General features: G+C 39.7%; 1 protein-coding gene across 10 annotated transcripts in view; it reads right to left on the bottom strand.

Annotated features, from left to right (window-relative positions):
• Positions 1-2,315: 2,315 nt before the first annotated feature.
• LOC139043175 (uncharacterized short-chain type dehydrogenase/reductase y4lA-like) overlaps positions 2,316-15,533 on the bottom strand; it is a 91,910-nt gene continuing 78,692 nt past the window's right edge. For 5 of the 10 annotated variants that reach the window (XR_011500255.1, XR_011500252.1, XM_070503453.1 and 2 more), the window contains one exon: positions 2,316-3,162. Coding sequence is in view for 3 of the 10 variants with exons in the window: in XM_070503457.1 (XP_070359558.1) it covers positions 3,106-3,162 (57 nt within the window). In the remaining 7 variants the exon portion in view is untranslated. Of the gene's footprint in view, positions 3,163-11,964; positions 12,837-15,533 lie in introns of those variants that run through there. The other 5 variants (XR_011500253.1, XM_070503454.1, XM_070503456.1 and 2 more) reach the window with 3 other exon arrangements.

Here is a 15,533-nt window from a genome sequence, read left to right as displayed (position 1 = left end):
ACTACAAACAAGAGAGATGAATATACTAATTATTACCCTTCGTATCCGGACCTTTGTCTAGGCTTCACTGCTTACTGGTTGTAGCCTATGATAGTAGTCACTCAGCACTTGAGTGAAGAGTCACATGTAGCTTCATCTCTAAAAATATTTGCAAATATTTGCCTGGATCTGTTGGAATGTAATAAAAGGGACAAAAAAATAATGGCCTAATAATGACAGGATGCAGGAAAAAGGGTTATGAATTGAATCTTGAAGCAATTAAACTGTGTCCCGTAGAATTTTATTCCTGGGCTGAGAGTAACGGCCTTGAAGCACTGAGCCTTCTTGCTCAGAACAATTGCCTGCTTCCCAAGCAGCTGCTCTGAATCCAACATCTCCATCATCTCAAGCAGCCGTCACTCCCTCCTCAGGTCTGAGCTGACCCATCTCACCTGAGAGCTGGTGTTGCAGGAAGGCACGAGGCAGGAATTGGAGTCAGAAGGCAAATGGCAAGCGCAGATTTATGGAATGGTGAGTTCCAATAATTAAGTAACCAAAATGTCATACAGAAATGAGATGTGCCACACAAATTGTAACCATGAGTGCCTTAGAGTTTGCTTAGGAGAGAATAGGATTACGAAGACTTTACCCTAATGGTCTAAGAAGGCTTTGAAAACTACGGATGTCTTTCCACGTGCTTTGAGTCAAGACTTGTTTTCTTCACGTTATTAAAAAATCCACCTCTAGCCAAAAGGGTTTAAAGACATTACCGCCTTCTAAAGATCATGAAAATTGAAAATCAAAATGACTTTGCTTATGTAGGATCCAAACTTTTCTGAAGTATTTGAGTTCTCTTCAAAGGAAATTTCACACATAATTTGGAGGAATGCACGTGTTGAGGTAAAGATTCTTTTAGGGACATTTAGATGGTGAAAGAAAGTAAGCCCTACCCTCACCCCCACAGATAGTGCAATAAACCATTATTAGATCTTATACTGTTATTAAATAATATGTTTTACAAAAAAGATTGAACACATAAAATAAGAACATACCTCTGATTGTTCCAGAAGTAAAAATATCATCATTTTGTGTCAAAAAGCTCTTCCTGATTGACCACACCTGCTATGTTCCTTGTTCACTGTGTAGTTTATTGCTTATTTCTACAGGCCGGCTCTGCAGATGTCACGTCTGGTTATGCGACAGGTTTGGAGTTTTAGTTTATTTTTGGCTGGGATGGCGTGACAAAGTTTAATGTCTTGCATAAGCTTAACATTTCAAAAATTTTTAGCCTGAACTTTGTTACATCTAGGACTTTCCTGAAACTTTGACCTGATAATGAGGAGAAAGTGAACATTATTCAAAAGATGTAGGACAAGGAAGATAGGGAGAAAGGAGCATCAGTACTGAACCCTCCAGATCAATCTTCGCCCTCGACCTGATACAGTTATCAATGCTGCATTAGACAACCCGGCTCTGGGCAGTGAGCAGAAGCCTTTCAACGAAGACGTCTGGCTACTACATACAGTGTTTAGCATGGTTTCCCAATTGAAGGTTTCTGAATTTAATTTAACCTCACCGTTAGCCTCCCTTAATATCTGGCAGGCAAAGTGTTGCACAGTCTGGATAGAATCCTGCTGCAGGATTACCAGATTTCTGGACTATTAGTACTATTCTCTTTTAATGTCATCGTTGTGAAACAAAATGAACAACCTGAAAACTATATTTGCAAGTTAAGCTGCAGTAACCATTTACTGCCAAAACTAAACGTGACCAAAAACCTCTAAACATGACAAAACACACGCACACCACCCTACACCACACACACACACACACACACACACACACACACACACACACACACGGGCCAGGAGCCATAAGGCAATAGTTTGATAAATTATACTACTATCAAAATCATACAACTCCCAAACACAGAGGATACACACAAGAGACAGAAAGGATGTGGGTAAGAGGAATCCTCACTTACTACTAGGGAAAAGTATGAACTCTAGGAGACAACCACGCTGAAGAACACTTTACAATAGCCAGTAAGGAGGGTGCAGGACTCACAAACCAACAGCCTCCCTTGTAGACAGACACACTAGGGAAATCCTTGGACACGTGCACAAGGAGATATGTCAATGCAGCATTGTTTTTACTAAAGGAAAAAGGAATAATCTAAATGTTTATTAATTTTAAAATAGAAAAATATATTCATAAAAGGGACTACTATTCGGTAGTTAAAAGGAATAATCTCAATCTATATGCATCCACATGGATAAATTTTGAAGTCATAGTGAATAACCATGCTGAATTGCAGAATGATATGCACAGTCTGGTGCAATTTATAGAAACTTTATAATTTTAAAAAATTATATATATACATTTTTTAAAGAAACAGATCTGTGAAAAAGTATAAAACCATGGGAGTGTATTGTTTAAGGTGTTGTCAAAATCACAGGTGACTCCCTTGTTTAGGCCAAGCCCAATTTGGGTTCTTTTAAAAATAAGCAATGAGGTAGAAGTTTCAGAATATCCAAAGACTAGAGAGTATTCAGAAGTTTCTTTTACCGTCCTTTAATTCTTTCTGCAAAAACGTTCAGACATGAGCACATTGGTTCCATCAGCCTCCTCAGGAAATGTCTTCATTTTTCATGTGCCCGAGCAGATAGGAACGCCCCAGGCCCCCTGCCTGCAACCTTTCATAGAGGCAGACGTTAGAGCTTTGACCCCAGCTAAAATCTGCTCCAAAGTGGGCAGAAAGAGGTATTATGGCCCTTTTCAAATGAACCTCTCCTAGGGTCAAAATAAATTATTGTATAATATATAATATATCCAATCACAACTCAACGACCTCCTTTGAGGCAAGTTTGACGGGCAGATTCTTCTCTGTTCTTTATTAGCAACATCAGTCAGAAGGTGGCACAGTTTGTGAACAGCTTCTCACGGGAACTTTGCGAGCCTCACTGTTGCAACGATGTGAACCTGGTCTCTCTTGGAAAGATGCTTGCAGATCCCGGGAAGGCTTACTTGAGAACAACTGTCCACAGACAATTCATTATTGCTGTCTTTTTTTCTTCTAAAAGACACAGGAAAATATTTAAACCTTTGGTGCATGTGAGGGGGTTTTCAGGTGTACAAAGGGTCTCCACAAATGATGCACGTCACCTTCGAGGTGGTGGTCACCTGTGGGGAGACGTGGAGAAGAACGGCATCAGTGAGAGTGGAAGAGAAGCTTCAGCTGTACCTGTAACATTTTATTCTTTAAAAAACAAAGGTGAAGCAAATATTGCAAAATCACGGTAACATTTTAAAACTGGATGGTGGACATATAGGTGCTATTATATAATTCTCTCCTGCTTTCTGTACACTTGAAATGTTATACTTAAAAAAATGATAAAGAAACAAAGCAATGCTGAAGGGTGAACAACAAACTTGGAAAAATATATTCAGAACATGTATGGGTGTGGGCCCTGTGGCCGAGAGGTTAAGTTCATGTGCTCATCTTTGGCAGCCTGGGGTTTGCTGGTTCGGATCCTGGGTGTGGACCTACACACTGCCCACCAGGCCATGCTGCGGTAGCATCCCACATAGAAGAACTAGAATGACTTGGAACTAGGATATACAATTACGAACTGGGGCTTTGGGGAGAAAAAAAATACAGGAAAATTGGTAACAGGTGTTAGCTTAGGGCCACTCTTGCTCACCAAAAAAAAAGGAAAAGCATACTTAAAAAAAAAGGAACATGTATGAGAAAAGGGTCTATTTTCCTGATATGTAAAGACAAATCAATAAGGACAAGATAAATGACCCAAGAGAAAAATCTGTGGAGGATATGAATGGGGAATTTATAGAAAAATAGCTAATGAATTTATAAAATATATAGCCTAAATATATATGAATCTCTCTCCATGTGTGTCTATGTGTGTGTATACACTCATCAAACAAATGCAAATTGAGAAAACAATACTGCTTTTCACTATCATATTGGCAAAATTTCTTATATTTGGCAAAACACAGTGTTACTAATGGTGGAGAAGAAACATTCTCATGTGTTTTTGAGAAGACTGTATTGGTATAATCATTCTGGAAGGCAACATTTTTTACATTCCCTTTGAAAGACCAATTCCATTTCTAGGGTTTTTTCCCTTTGGATATAATTGCATGAATGCACACAGATATATGTATAAAGGTATTGTTTATCATAGTAAAAAATTGAAGAGAAAATAAATTTTCACCAGTGGAAGACAGATCAAATTGATGATGATACATCCAATTGCCGAATAGTCTGTATCAACAAATGAAGATCTCCACAATACAACATAAGTTTAGAATGAGCAAGTGGTGGAACCATGTATACAATACAATTCGATTTGCATGAAAGGCATGCGTTATACATACGTGTGCACCCAAATGTCTGAACGCAGCATCACAGTGATTACCTCCGGGGCATGAAACTGGAGGTTGGGAACAGGCAAGAAACCTTTTCTTTCCTCTTAGACTTTTATTGCATCAGTTAGGACTCTATGCTGCAAATGACGGAAAACGGAAACTCAACCTGCTCTAAGAAGTGGGTGGATTTGTTGGCTTAATGTAACTGAAAAATCTGGGGGGAGTTTCAGTTCATCTTGAATCACGGCTCTGCAATGTCACCAGGATGCTTTTCCTGGGTCATGACTTCATCTTTTGCGTATGTGAATGGTGTCCTCTAGGGGTGTGTACCTGATGGCCCTGATCATCTGGATAGCTCCCCTATCCATTACCAAAGGCAGGGGGGAATGCTTCCCTTTTCCAGAAGCCTCTACTTACTGGCTCTCAAGGGTTCATCAGTTCTAATTGGATTGTATACCAATCTTTGAATCAAACATCATCAATCGTGGCAACGGGCTTGTGGATCAATTCCAGGCAAACAAATTAACATAAAATGGAGTCTGGATGGTTTCCCAAAAGAAAGAGGGATGCTGGGCAGCAAAGAGCAAATATCCACTATTGCTAGATAATGTTTTCCCAAGGGCATGTAATTATCTGTCTGTCTATCTATCTATCTATCTATCTATCTTTCTATCTATCTATCTATCTATTTTATAGTCCACTAGGGCCTAGACTCTGAGCTCCACAGGAAGGGACTATGTTTGTGTCACTCATTATCTGTCCTTTGGGTCTAAGACGGGTTCCTGGAACATGATAGGTGGTCAGATAATATTTGTAGAATAAAAACAAAATGAAACAACCTACATTGCAACCTGACTCCTAATCACTGTCTACAGATTAAGAAAACTTAGTCACAGAATGAGCATCCTCAAGGCTATCTTTCACAATATTTTCATCCCAAGTGATCAGAAGAGAGGCTGATGTAGTGAGAGAGACACAATTTTTAGGAGAAACACTGATGGCTCTTTTAAACATTTGCTGATACTGCTTTTTGTTGATAGAAATTATTTGATACATTGTGTGAATTCATTACTCCTGAACTATTGCAATAATGGATGAACTCAGCTAATTCACTTACTCTATTGTTCAAATAGCTTAGGGTCAGGCTAATTTAAGACTTTTCTTCTTCTTTCTCTTCCCTTTCCTTGGCCCTCCTTTGAGTACTCCCCTCACCGGGCCACCGAGAACTGCTTCTGCCTGTGCAGCTTGCCACATATTTACGGTTGCCAGATAAAATACAGGATGCTCAGTAATGTGTGAATTTCAGATAAACAGCGCATTATTTTTCAGTACGTGTATGTCCCAGATATTGCATGGGACCAGATATTACATGGGGTATGCTTATCTAAAAGATTATTCATTGTTTATCAGAGTTCACATGTAACTGAGCATCCAGTGTTTTTATTTGCTGTAATTTCTTATTTTTATTTGCTAAATCTGGCAACTCTACACATAATGCCGGCTACCTGCAACTACTTTCAGTTTCCCAAAGGGTAAACCCCTGGGCTTTCTGGACCATGAAATAGCTGATTATTGGATTTTTACTTGTTAGTATGGCTCTTTTATACTTAAAGAGCAATCCTAAAGTAAACCCGTGTGTAACCACCCCCCAGGTGAAGAAACATAGCAGAACGATGCCAGTACCTTAGCGCCATCTGTGGTTCTTTCCTATATCAGCATCCTCCTCCCTCCCTTGAGGGGTAACGACTGGCTTTTTTCATCATTCTCTGGCATCTCTTTAGGTTTGCCACCTGTATAAGCATGCATAACGATATAGCTCCTTTTGACTACCTTTGATAGTTTCTTTGTGACTTGTTTCTTTCACCCAACCTTGCACTTGTGAGGTTTATCCATGTTTATGAGTGCCGCTGTGCTTCCTTACTTGTCATTGCTGCACAGTGTTCCAAAATGTGATCATACCCATGATTATCCATCCATTGTACTGTTGTGCGGTTGATGGTACAGTTTTAACTTAAGTTGAAAATTTTAGAATGTTTTAAATTTATTGCAGGAAACTAAAATAACTACCATAAAATAGTTTCATACCGTTTAGGGAAATTTCTAATACTTAGTACTCCTCTGAAAATTTCTGTTGCTATATTCAATAATTGGGCAAAGTTTAGAGGCTTATATAAATTGGTTCTCATTTATATTCACAAATTGTTTTTTATTGTGGAATAATAGACATATAGTAAAATGCACAAATCTTAAATGTATATCTTGATGAATTTTTACATATGTATATACCTGTGTAACCATCACCCAGATCAAGATCTAGAACGTTTCCAGCATCCTTTTACTATGACTGTCTTGCAGCTCTTTTATTTCCTGTTGCTACCTACAAGATAGCTGTCTGTCTAAATTTTTGGACATGCCCAATACAAGTCTGTATGATGATGGGTTTTGGGCTTTCAGGTGCACCACATGGTGAGTCTGCACAATGCTAAGTGGTTCCTTTAGAGAAGGGCTCAAGCCATTCGATTTCCAAAAGGAAAAGTGATAATACAGATGCTGATGGGGCTAACAAAGTAGATGAACTAATGTTTCTATTAAATAAAAAAATATTTATCTTCCAAAAGGAGGATTTAAGATCAGGCAGATAGTAACATCACATGTCTTTATAGTTAAATTGAACATATAACTCTCTGCTTGTGTATTTATCATATAAAGAAAAAACTGACTTATTGCAAATATTATAACCCACTAGCTGTAAAATGCCTTGAACCTGGTGATGTGTAGAAAGTATAAGGATAAAGTTACATGCAAGCAATTTATTCAAAACTTTGAACTTATTGATATATTTTTTATTACTATAATGTATTCTGTATACTACTCTGTATTCTGACCACAAATTGCTGTGATTCCCCTCAGAATTATGCCACTCTCTAATGGCTACATAACAGCAATGTCTCTTAAAATATACCCAGTGGCACAGTGGTTAAGTTTGCACCCTCCACTTCAGCGGCCCAGGGTTCACCTGTTCAGATCCCGGGTCCAGACAAGGCACCACTTGGCAAGCCATGCTGCGGGAGGCATCCCACATATAAAGTAGAGGAAGATGGGCATGAATGTTAGCTTAGGGCCAGTCTTCCTCAGCAAAAAGAGGGGGATTGGCTCAGGGCTAATCTGCCTAAAAAAAATATATATATATATATATACACTCTGAAATTTATTTATTTATTTATATTTTAATTGCAGTAACATTGGATTATAACATTATATAGCTTTTGGATGTACATCATAATATATTTCGAATTCTGTGTAGATTACATCCTGTTCACCACCCCAAAATTAATTATAGTCCATCCCCTCACATGTCAGCCTAATCACCCCTTTTGCCCTCCCCTCCTTTCCCTATGGCAACCACCAATCCAATCTCCATTGCTATGTGTTTGTTTGTCATTGCTTTTATCTTCTACTTATGAGTGAGGTCATACGGTATTTGACTTTCTCGCTCTGACTAATTTCACTCAGCAGAATACCCTCAAGGACCATCCATGTTGTCAGAAATGGCCATGTTTCATCATTTCTTATGGCTGAGTAGTATTCCATTGTGTATAAATACCACATCTTGTTTATCCATTCATCCCTTGATGGGCACCTAGGTTGCTCCCAAGTCTTGGCTATTGTGTATAATGCTGCAATGAACATAGGGGTGCATGCATCTTTATGCTTTTGTATTTTCAAGTTCTTTGGATAAATACCCTGCAGCAGAATAGCTGGATCATATGGTAGATCTATTCTTAATTTTCTGAGGATACTCCATACTGCTTTCCATAGTGGCTGCACCAGTTTGCACTCCCACCAGCAGTGTACAAGGGTTCCCTTCTCTCCACATACTCTCCAACATTTGTTGTTTCCTGTCTTGTTAATTATAGCCATTCTGACCAGAGGGAGGTGATACCTCATTGTAATTTTGATTTGCATGTCCCTGATAACTAATGATGTTGAGAACATTTTCATATGCCTGTTTGCCATCTGTGTATCTTCTTTAGAGAAATCTCTGTTCAGATCTTTTGCCCATTTTTTAATTGGATTGTTGGTTTTCTTGTTGAGCTGTATGAGTTCTTTGTATATTTTGGATACCAGCCCCTTATCTGGTATATGGTTTGCAAATATCTTCTCAATAAAGGAATACAGTCAAGTCGCAGGAAACAAAATCAATGTACAAAAATTAGTTGCGTTTGTACATACTAACAATGAAGCAGAAGAAAGAGAAATTAAGAATGCAATCCCACTTACAATTGCAATCAAAAGAATAAAATACCTAGGAATAAACTTAACCAAAGAGGTGAAAGATCTGTACACCGAAAACTATAAAACATTGATGAAAGAACCCAAAGAAGACACATAGAAATGGAAAGATATTCCATGCTCTTGGATTTGAAGAATCAACATCATTAAAATGTCCATACTCCTTAAAGCAATCTGTAGATTCAATGCAATCCCTATCAAAGTTCCAACAAACTTTTTCAAAGAAATAGAACAAAGAATCCTAAAATTTACATGGAACAACAAAAGACCCTGAATAGCCAAAGAACACCTGAGAAAAAAGAACAAAGCTGGAGGTATCACACTTCCTGATTTCAAAATATACTACAAAGCTACAGTAACCAAAACAGCATGGTACTGGCACAAAAACAGACACACACATCAAGGGAACAGAATCGAGAGCCCAGAAATAAGCCCACACATTTATGGACAGCTAATATTCGACAAGGGAGCCAAGAGCATACCATGGAGAAAAGAGAGTCTCTTCAATAAATGGTGTTGGGAAAACTGGACAGCCACATGCAAAAGAATGAAAGATCATTCCCTTACACCATGCGCAAAAATCAACTCAAAATGGATTAAAGGCTTGAATGTAAGACCTGAAACCATGAAACTCCTGGAAGAAAACATAGGCAGTACGATCTTTGACGTCGGTCCTAGCAGCATATTTTCAAGTCACACGTCTGTCCGGGCAAGGGAAACTAAAGAAAAAATGAACAAGTGGGACTACATCAGACTAAAAAGCTTCTGCACAGCAAAGGAAACCATGTGAAATTTCTGAATGCTCACTAGAGATACGTTGTTCAGACAGATCTCTCCAGTATTTTACATTTTCAGCATGGGAAGGAAAGAGAACTCAAGCACTGAGAGTTTTAGTGAATCTTAAGGAAAAGTATTCACGTGTTAAATGAAATGATTTTGTGTGCACATGCAATACATGTTGAAGAGGAAGAGAGGGAAGAAGAAAGTGGATGGGCACTGAACAATGTTTTATTTCTATAAATGTGGAGCTTACAATTGAGAATCTCTTGCAGGAAAGATTCCAGGTCAAGATGTACGCTGTGACACATGATTAATCCCCACTCTCTCATCTCCCACTGAAATTCCAACACAGACACTTTTCAAAATCACAGAACTATATCTGTAGAAAACGATTACAGTCTCGTCAGTTTGCCAGAAATTTTGAGGACTACCTGGAAAATAGAAAGCAAATGGGTTGAAATTTCCTGTAAAAATCAAAAGAGAAGAAATTGCATCTCAGGACACCAAAGCCAAGCCAGGTTCTTTCTAGGAAGCCTCAGATAAGCTCTAGGCTCAGCATCAGCGGATTCAAAGGGAGGAGCTGGCTGTGGAGCAACCATCAGTGGAGTTCCCTCAAGATGCTTCCTCGTGAGAGTATTTGGGCCTGAGAGAAAAACCAAAGCCAGACTTGTAGTAATGTCAGAATTTAGACCCAAAAAAGCATTAAAACAAGATACTTTATAATATTAAAGGGGGAATTTGCAATGAAGGTATAAAATCTCTGCACCAAATAACATAGCATCAATATCGATCAAGCAACAACTGTAGGAGATGCAAGGAGAAATAGAAACCCACTAGAGATGGAGCCTTCAGTTCACCTCTCTCGATCTATTTTAGAGCAAGTAGACAAAAGTAAGAAAATAGAAGAAAGTGCAGTAATGTCTTCAAAGGTCTAGGGAAAGACTTTTTGAATTTAGCCTTATTGTTAATTAAGCATCAGGATAAAATGAAGACATCTGGAAATTAAAAAGTTACCATTCAGTGTCCCCACGAGAAAACAATTACTTGAAGTTCTTCAGGCCAAAAATGGGAAACCAAGACATCAGATTGTACATAATGGTGGCAACTAAGTACAACCAGAAAAAATAAAAGAAAAATTTAAGCAGCAAACTTTTAATGTCGTAGCCTTCAGTTTCCTTCTAAATTAGTTCAATCGCAATGTTTGGTTTGCGGTGAATAATACTTATGTAATCTTAATATTGTACATGCCGTGTATTGGTTTTCACTTTTGGGTGTCAAACAATGTCAAAAGCACAGAAGATTTAATAATTATATTACAGAACAGCAAGTAAATCTCATAAATCTTGGCAATTTAAAGATTACGTGGCAGGGTATCTCAGCCAACAAATTCAAGTGTATAAGAAATATCACTTTATTTTCTACATTTCAGTTTAATTTCCACCTCTGGGAAATATTCTCTTTCTCCCTCTACCTCTCTCATAAGACCTGCTTGATGGGAAATGTAACCACAGACATTCCTGGGCTTTCTCTGCCCTCCTGGGGTCCCACCAAGGTATGCAGTTGCCAAATATTCAGAGAGAAGGGCGCCCCCCAGGCTTCAGTGATCTGCACACCCGGGTAACCGGGAGCCTCCATGAATGACTCTTTGCAGCGCAGCAGATCTCTGCTCCTTTGGGGCTCCACGCGCGGCATGGGAGTCTCAGCTGAGGTTGGAACCCTGTGCTAGGGTCCTGCTTTCCCCAAATAGCTGACACCACTACCTTTTCTGAGGTTTGCCCCTCCTAGGGCTCCACCATGGAGCAGTGTTTGTTTCCCACGTAGCTTCACAGCACCGCTCCGGCCCTCGCGGACCTCCGACGGGGGAGCCTCTCCTGCCCCTGCTCCTCCAGGGCCCCTGCGTCCTCCTGAACGTCGTGTGCTCCTCGCTGAGCTCAGGTGTGTGGACAAGTAAAACAGGCAAACATTTGACTGGCTAACTCTGCCCTCCTCCCTGCCCTGTGCCTCTCCTGAGGCAATAAAATTCACAGCATGTTACTGCTTGAATGGAAAAATGGAAAAGGGGAAACATGAATTAAGATCACACAGTATTTTTCAGACAATATTAACATAACTGAGAACAATAGGGAGGTAACTAGAGAGAAGAGGAGTAGAAGGGTAGTGTTCTTGCCTTTCATTGTGGATACTGAATCCATAGTAAATTTGATAAATCAAGAATTAAACATTTATATATGCTATTTAGAGTAAATAAGGCAATGACTAGAAAATAAAAATATAAACAATATAATCCAGAGGTGGAAGGGGAGTTAAATCATGATAAATTCTTAGTCCCTCAGAGTGGAATATCAATAGATTCTGTATAAACTTGATAAAACTTGAAGAAATATGATATAAAACTAAACTAAAAACTATTAACAGAGGTGATTTCTGGGAAATGAGTTAGGGCCTAGGGAGAAGAGGAGAAAACTGGGAAGAGGAGGGAGACTTTGTTATTTTCATTTTAAGCTTTTTTATTTTAATTTTTTTAATGATGCAATCCTTTTCTAACAAAAATTAGGTTAGTTAAAAATAAATGACTATTTTAACACACTGCCTCATCAACATTTATAAGACATACTTAATAAAGAATTCACACATTAAAATGTGCCTATGGGCACTAGGCCTTTACTTTAAAAATTCACTATTAAATTCCTTCCCATATTAGGAAGAGCTGCTAAAAAATCCACACCGAAAAACAAACCCCCTTAGCTTTATATAGATAAACAAATAATTTAGCCAAAAAGAAATACTTGAGAAACGACTAGAAGGAAACACTAACAAAAATTAGCAAGAGTGACAAGGCAATGGTAATGAGCACGCCGTCTTTCAAAAGAAGAAATCATTCAAAATATTTCTTTATCAGAGTCGCAAAAAAAATCATGTCCTCTGGTACAGTAAAACCACTTTAAAGATATATTCCAGCACCCTGCTAAATTCCATCAAAGTTCCTGTATGTAATCTCTATCAGTGCACACTACACTATATATTTACTCCTGAGATCTAAACTTCATGTAAAACTACACATCATCCTGAATAAGAGAGAGTGCAAGATGGCACAGGCAAGCACACAGACTCAGTGCCCTCTTCACAGTCTACTTTCCTTCAGAAGGTGGGCAAGTTCCTTTACCTCCAGCTCTTGTTTTTCTCCTCTGCCAATATGGAACTTCCAAATCGAGGTCTTATGAGGCTTTCCACATATGCCAAGAAGGAACCCAGCTACCAGGCAAAGAAGTCCAAGAGAGACCAAATGGAGAATCTGCTGGGGAAGGAAAGCCTAACCAAAGGGAGAGAATGGCCCCACTTGATAGTCAGCAACTGGGTCCACAAAGATGAGCGAGACGGCCGTGGATTCTCTCACTCTAGTGGGAGAATGAGAAGAGAGAATTAGAAAGGGGATCAATACCCATCCCAGTCAGTGCCTGGCCCTTTGAGCCAACCCAGCTGAGAACACAGACATGAAACACAGATGACTTGTTCCACTGAGGTCTGCCCAAATTCCTGACCCACTGAATCAAGAGCAAATAAAATGGTGGTTGTTTTATGCTGCACATTTTGGGGTAATCTGCTACAAAGGAATAAGTAACGCATATAGTCCCCTTTGTGTATTCTCATTCATGATACTGTTTGTGTCTTCTTTTTTGGATCAATCTTGCTAGAGTTTTATCTATTTTAATTTTTTCAAAGAATGAAGTTTTAACTTTGTCGATTTTCTTATTGTATCTTTACTTTCTATTTCACTGGTTTGTGTACTTTCTTTTACTATCTTTCTATTTTCTTTGACTTTACTCAGTTATTATTTTTCTAATTTCTTAAGAGGGACACATATTAATTTTAAGATTTTCTTCTTTTCTAATATAAGCATTTAAAATTTCTTTCAAAATTCCTTTCAAAGCACCTAATCCCACTAGTCTTGATTTGCTTCTTCATTATCTTTTGGTTTTAGACATTTACATTTTCCATCATAAGTTTCATCTTAAACCCAGAAGTTACTACACAGGGATTTTAAATTTATTTTTCGCTTTTAATTTCTAACTTTCTTGAGTCTATGCAGTTTGTTGAAGTTTTCTTCATGGCCTAGTGTGTGATCATTTGTAACTCCTCCATACGTGCTCAAGGAAAATATGTGTTCTCTGATTATTGAATGTCCATTCGGTCAAGTTGGTTAATGCTTTTGTTGAGATCTTCTTTATATCGTTGCTGAATTGTGTCTGTTTGGTCAATCAGTGCTGAGAGAGGTGTGTTGAATCACTCACGATAACGGCGGATTCATCATTTTTTCTCTGTAGTTCTGTAGATTTTTGCTTCATCAATAGTGAGCCTATTTTATTAGCTCCATACATGTTTAAAATTGCTCTAGCTTGGCGAATAGAATGTTTTATCATTGCACCATGACCCTCTCTGTTCCTAACAATGTGCCAGCTTTCTTTTGGAAAACTGCTTGGCAATTTCTTATAAAGTTAAGCATACCCAGAATGACCCAGAAATACCACATCTATATTTCCCCAAGAGAAATAAAACATGCCCACAAAAAAGACTTGTACAAGAATGTTTATAGCAACTGTTGACCTTAAACAGACAGTCAGTTATTTCTCCAGCAAAAATGGGTTTATGGGGGACCAGGAAAGAATTGCAGTTCAAAGTCTGAAACCATCTCGAGCCAGGTGCAAGTCGCTAGCAGCATGGAGGAGAAACTCTATTCTGGGAGGAAGAGCAAGTTGGGACGGCCATTGTAAACATGGAGTCCAGAGGTATAGCAGCGTTTCACTAGCTGAGTTGTGATAGTCTCTCATTGGCTGAGCTTCTTGGTCAAGAAGAAGTCTGTCTTCTTCCTGTTGGGCTCTGCTAGAAGGTAGGGTGTGAGAGCTCCGCCTTTGGGCCCCAAGACTCCAATTTAATGAAGTTTCTATTTATTAATTTCCACACAACTTTATTCATAATCGCTAAAAACGGAAACAATCCAGATGTCCAGCAATGGGTGAATGGGTAGACAAAGTATTCGATGGAATACTTTTCAGCAATAAAATCCAACTCCTGATCACGCAACAGTAGGGATGGATCTGGAAAGCATGGTTAGAGAAAGAAGGCCCACCTGGGAGAGGACCTACCCCCTTTATGTGTGTGGTGATGGAAATCAGAGCAGAGGTTGGCTGCCTAACAGTGGGCGCCTGGAAAGGGGATGAGGGAACTCTCAGTGATGGAAATACTCTGTATCCCGATTGGGTGGTGCTTACACAGCTGTTTACGTTTAGCAAAACTCATCAAATCACACACTAAAAGATCAATCCTTTCCACGGTATTTAAATTTTACCTCAATAAAAAGCGGATGGGAAAAAAAAAGCCTGGCGATGTTGGAAAGTAACGCTAAGCGATGTAAGGAGAAATCTGCGGTAGTAAACCCTTTTTAAAAAATATTAAGTGAAGAAAACGTTCCAATAAGCTGTGCTGTATTTGTGTGACTAAATAAGGACGTTAAAAAGCCCTGCAAACAGTGAATCCCTTCTGCTCCGAGGAGCGCTTTCATTTTTCCTCGGATGCTGGGGCCCTGGAGCTCCGGTCGGATTAGGGACCCTAACGCCTCACCTGCGCCCCGGCCCCGCCCCTCAGGCATAATCCCGTCGTACCCGCCCATCCTTTGAACCGTGCGTTCACCTTTCAATCAGTTCGAATAGCACAGGGAGAGAACCAATCGCAAGCCTCGTGGGAGAGAAGGGGCGGGCCCCTTTCCCGCAGGGGTTGCTCAAAGGCCCTCCAATCAGAGGCTGGGTGTGGGAAGTTCGGATTCTGGGCGGCTCAGGTGTAGGCGGCACTGCTCCGAGGCGGCGGCGGCGGCTCTCCAGACAGGGAGCGTTCCTTTCCTTTTGGTTTGACTGAGGTTTCACGCGACAGGCTGCCTGAGGAAGGTGAGTGCTGGGAGCTGGAGGAAGGGCGCTGGCTCGCCTCCTCCTAGAAGGTCTGGAAGGGTCTGAGGTGGGCAGTGGCGAGCTGGACGCCGCTTGGGGGAGGCTCCTCTAGGACCACTTACCTGTCCTTCCCGCAGCCGATGGCTCCGTCCTCCA

This window comes from Equus asinus, unplaced genomic scaffold (genome assembly GCF_041296235.1).
Source record: "Equus asinus isolate D_3611 breed Donkey unplaced genomic scaffold, EquAss-T2T_v2 contig_193, whole genome shotgun sequence".
NCBI classification, from domain to species: domain Eukaryota; kingdom Metazoa; phylum Chordata; class Mammalia; order Perissodactyla; family Equidae; genus Equus; species Equus asinus.
Note: the sequence above shows the minus strand (reverse complement) of the source record. Positions and strands in the feature narration are given on the sequence as shown.